The following is a 2,694-nucleotide window of genomic DNA, read 5'->3' on the forward strand; positions in this document are numbered from 1 at the left end:
AGGGTGTGTCCAAATCCACTTTTGCTAGTTTAACGACGGGAAAAATGGTCGGCGTGCATGGTCTAAAAGGGTTGTCCCTATTCTCTTAATGAGTAATGGGCGTGTTTTGGGCATAACGTTCAATAAGCCAATCAGAGTCTCATCTCCCATTCCCTTTAAGAGCCAGTTGCGCTCGTGCCATGGCGGATTTGCTATTTACACGGCGGAATTTGCAAGCGCAAAGACAGAACGCATCTCCAGAGATGAAACGGAGCTGCTCATGCGCGAGCAAATAGGTAGCCTAATTCTGATACATGCAATGACTATCCATTATGACATGTAGGAATTTTTATATTTATGTAGCCTACACAATAGGGCTGTAAAAATGACTGAAAAACTAAATTCGAATTTTACACTTAAATATTATCAAAATTCGAATTATATTCTAATTTAAAAGACATAATTTCAGTTAGGGGGAAAAAAAGCTTTTTGGCTTCTCTCCTGAGGCCACAATAGGGCGCATCGAGCAAAATATTACTAATGCACGTTTCTTCAAAGCGTAATAAAATAACACGACTATCTTTGAAAAAAAGTGCATAATGTTTAAAATTATGTTTATAAACCATATATAATTAATAAAGTTGCTTAAACAATTAGAAAAAAAACAGCACCATGCATGTATGTATAGTTTAATACAAAGGACCGAAAACCAATCACAAAGAAACGCGCCAACAATGCGCCTGAACACACCTCGTTTTCATACCAGCACGCCCATGGGCGCAAATGCATTTGCTATTTAAACAACGTGGCACAGGACGTGGAAATGACAACTGCGTCGGGCTGAAACTAGCAAAAAACACTTGCGTCGCGCCTGGCGCCGCATTGCGCCGAGTGTGTGATAGGGCCCGAAGTGTTAACAGGTTTGGAACAACATGAGGATGAGTAATTAATGACAGAATTTTCATTTTTGGGTAAACTATCCCTTTAAATCTGATAGTAGCATATAAAAAACGTACATTATAAGTTGACTTCAGGAGGGGAAATGTAATATTACAAAGGTGTAGAATATGACCCCTTTAAACGAAGGCAGAAAAGTATGTACTTTCCAAACAATATAACTGGCCCAATTTTAAGAGGAAAATATAATTTTCTTAGCAGAGAAATAATCAAAACAAAATCTTTTAGAACATATAATGTGTCTCTGTGTGTGTGTGTGTGTGTGTGTGTGTCAGAAACAGTCAGTGTAATCAGCCATACAGCAGAATGAACAATGCAGGGCCTGCAGTCAAACACATCTGTATCATTAAAGCTGTGAATGTTAGCCGAACACAACATCTGGATTACACAATGCAATCACAACCCACGTGACCACACAACACGTGAAGATGCAAACAAGAAATGCAAATGCAAATATTATACTCTCCTGCATATGAAATAATATACACATACAGCAGGGTTTCATGCACAATCAAGCTTTCTAATAAAACAACATAATAATTAAGGCAGGCAGGTAAGATATTGCACACTAATGATGCTCCCTACGGTGCTGATGAACAGTAACTGCATCATGATTTCAGCCCAGACTGCTTTAAGTAATGTGATTTCAGATGTGCTAGTGTTGTCAGATAAACCGATCTTTGTACCTACGTCTCAATGCGTGACAGACTAAATGAATAAGCTTTTATATTTGATATGGTATAATACCAAAAAGCTTACTTGGATCAGATTTTGAGAAGGTGTCTCTGTCCAAGAGGTTTCTGTAGATAAAAAAAGAAATGAAGAAATAGAAGTTAATAAAGACCCCTTTAAAAAGCTGTCTGAATCAGGAGAGAAATCTGCACAGATCAAGCACCGTTTACAAGCCAAAACAGCTCTAAACAAATATGTGGGTGGATTTTGATGTGATGGGATAACTGGGGATGGACTTTTTCAACAGTTTAAAGTTTATGGTTTAAAACGTCATAATTGTGGATGTGTATTTTAAGAAACACACAGCTTTTGGTGGGGATATCTCAGTGGTTTTAATTCCACATCTGTTAAATGGTGTGTTCAGCCATTATGAACATTCAGGTAAGTCAGGGTATTGCCAACTACCCCAAGATGCAATATACATCATTGTGATTCAATGCATCGCAATGCATCACAGTGTCATAATTGATTCGTGATTGAAACTGCTCCAAGCGCACGAGAGAGACTAAGCGTCTCAGGAGATAAGAGTGAATCTGTGATATCACTTTCAATCTCTCTTGCAGGGATCACTTTGTACCGTGTCTCACAGAAGCACTGACTGAGAGATTTCGTTTTCAGAGATTAGTCTTATTTAGATGAGTTCTTTATTAATGGAACTGCAGGAAATATGAAATGAATGAACAAAAATGAATACAATAAATGAATGAATGCAATAAATAAATACAAATAGCAACAGAGTGCCTGAAGAATCAATGTAACATTGTGAGAAAAATAAATGTAATATTGCTCTGTCAGGCCAGTATCAAGGTGGTGAATCACTGAAGGAAATCTCACTGAGCTCTTCTGATTGTGCAAAGGGAAGTGGATCATTACATCAATAACAGTAAAACCTCAATAAGTAAAAAAAAAAAAAAAAAAAAACACAATTATTATTGTTACTTTACTTTTTTAAATGTTTATTTGCTCATATCCAGTTGGACATTTTAAGGTAGGTTTCTGGATATTATAAAATGAGGTAAAATGGGG

General features: G+C 37.0%; 1 protein-coding gene across 1 annotated transcript in view; it reads right to left on the reverse strand.

The window, feature by feature from the left end:
* The window catches only part of LOC107752477 (copine-8-like), a 76,965-nt gene that overhangs the window by 57,137 nt on the left and 17,134 nt on the right, over positions 1 to 2,694 (reverse strand). Inside the window, exon 3 of the mRNA XM_016568460.1 lies at positions 1,696 to 1,736. Coding sequence (XP_016423946.1) covers positions 1,696 to 1,736 — 41 coding nt within the window. The remainder of the gene's footprint in view (positions 1 to 1,695; positions 1,737 to 2,694) is intronic.

Source organism: Sinocyclocheilus rhinocerous, unplaced genomic scaffold (genome assembly GCF_001515625.1).
Source record: "Sinocyclocheilus rhinocerous isolate Xijiao unplaced genomic scaffold, SAMN03320098_v1.1 scaffold921, whole genome shotgun sequence".
In the NCBI taxonomy this organism is placed as follows: domain Eukaryota; kingdom Metazoa; phylum Chordata; class Actinopteri; order Cypriniformes; family Cyprinidae; genus Sinocyclocheilus; species Sinocyclocheilus rhinocerous.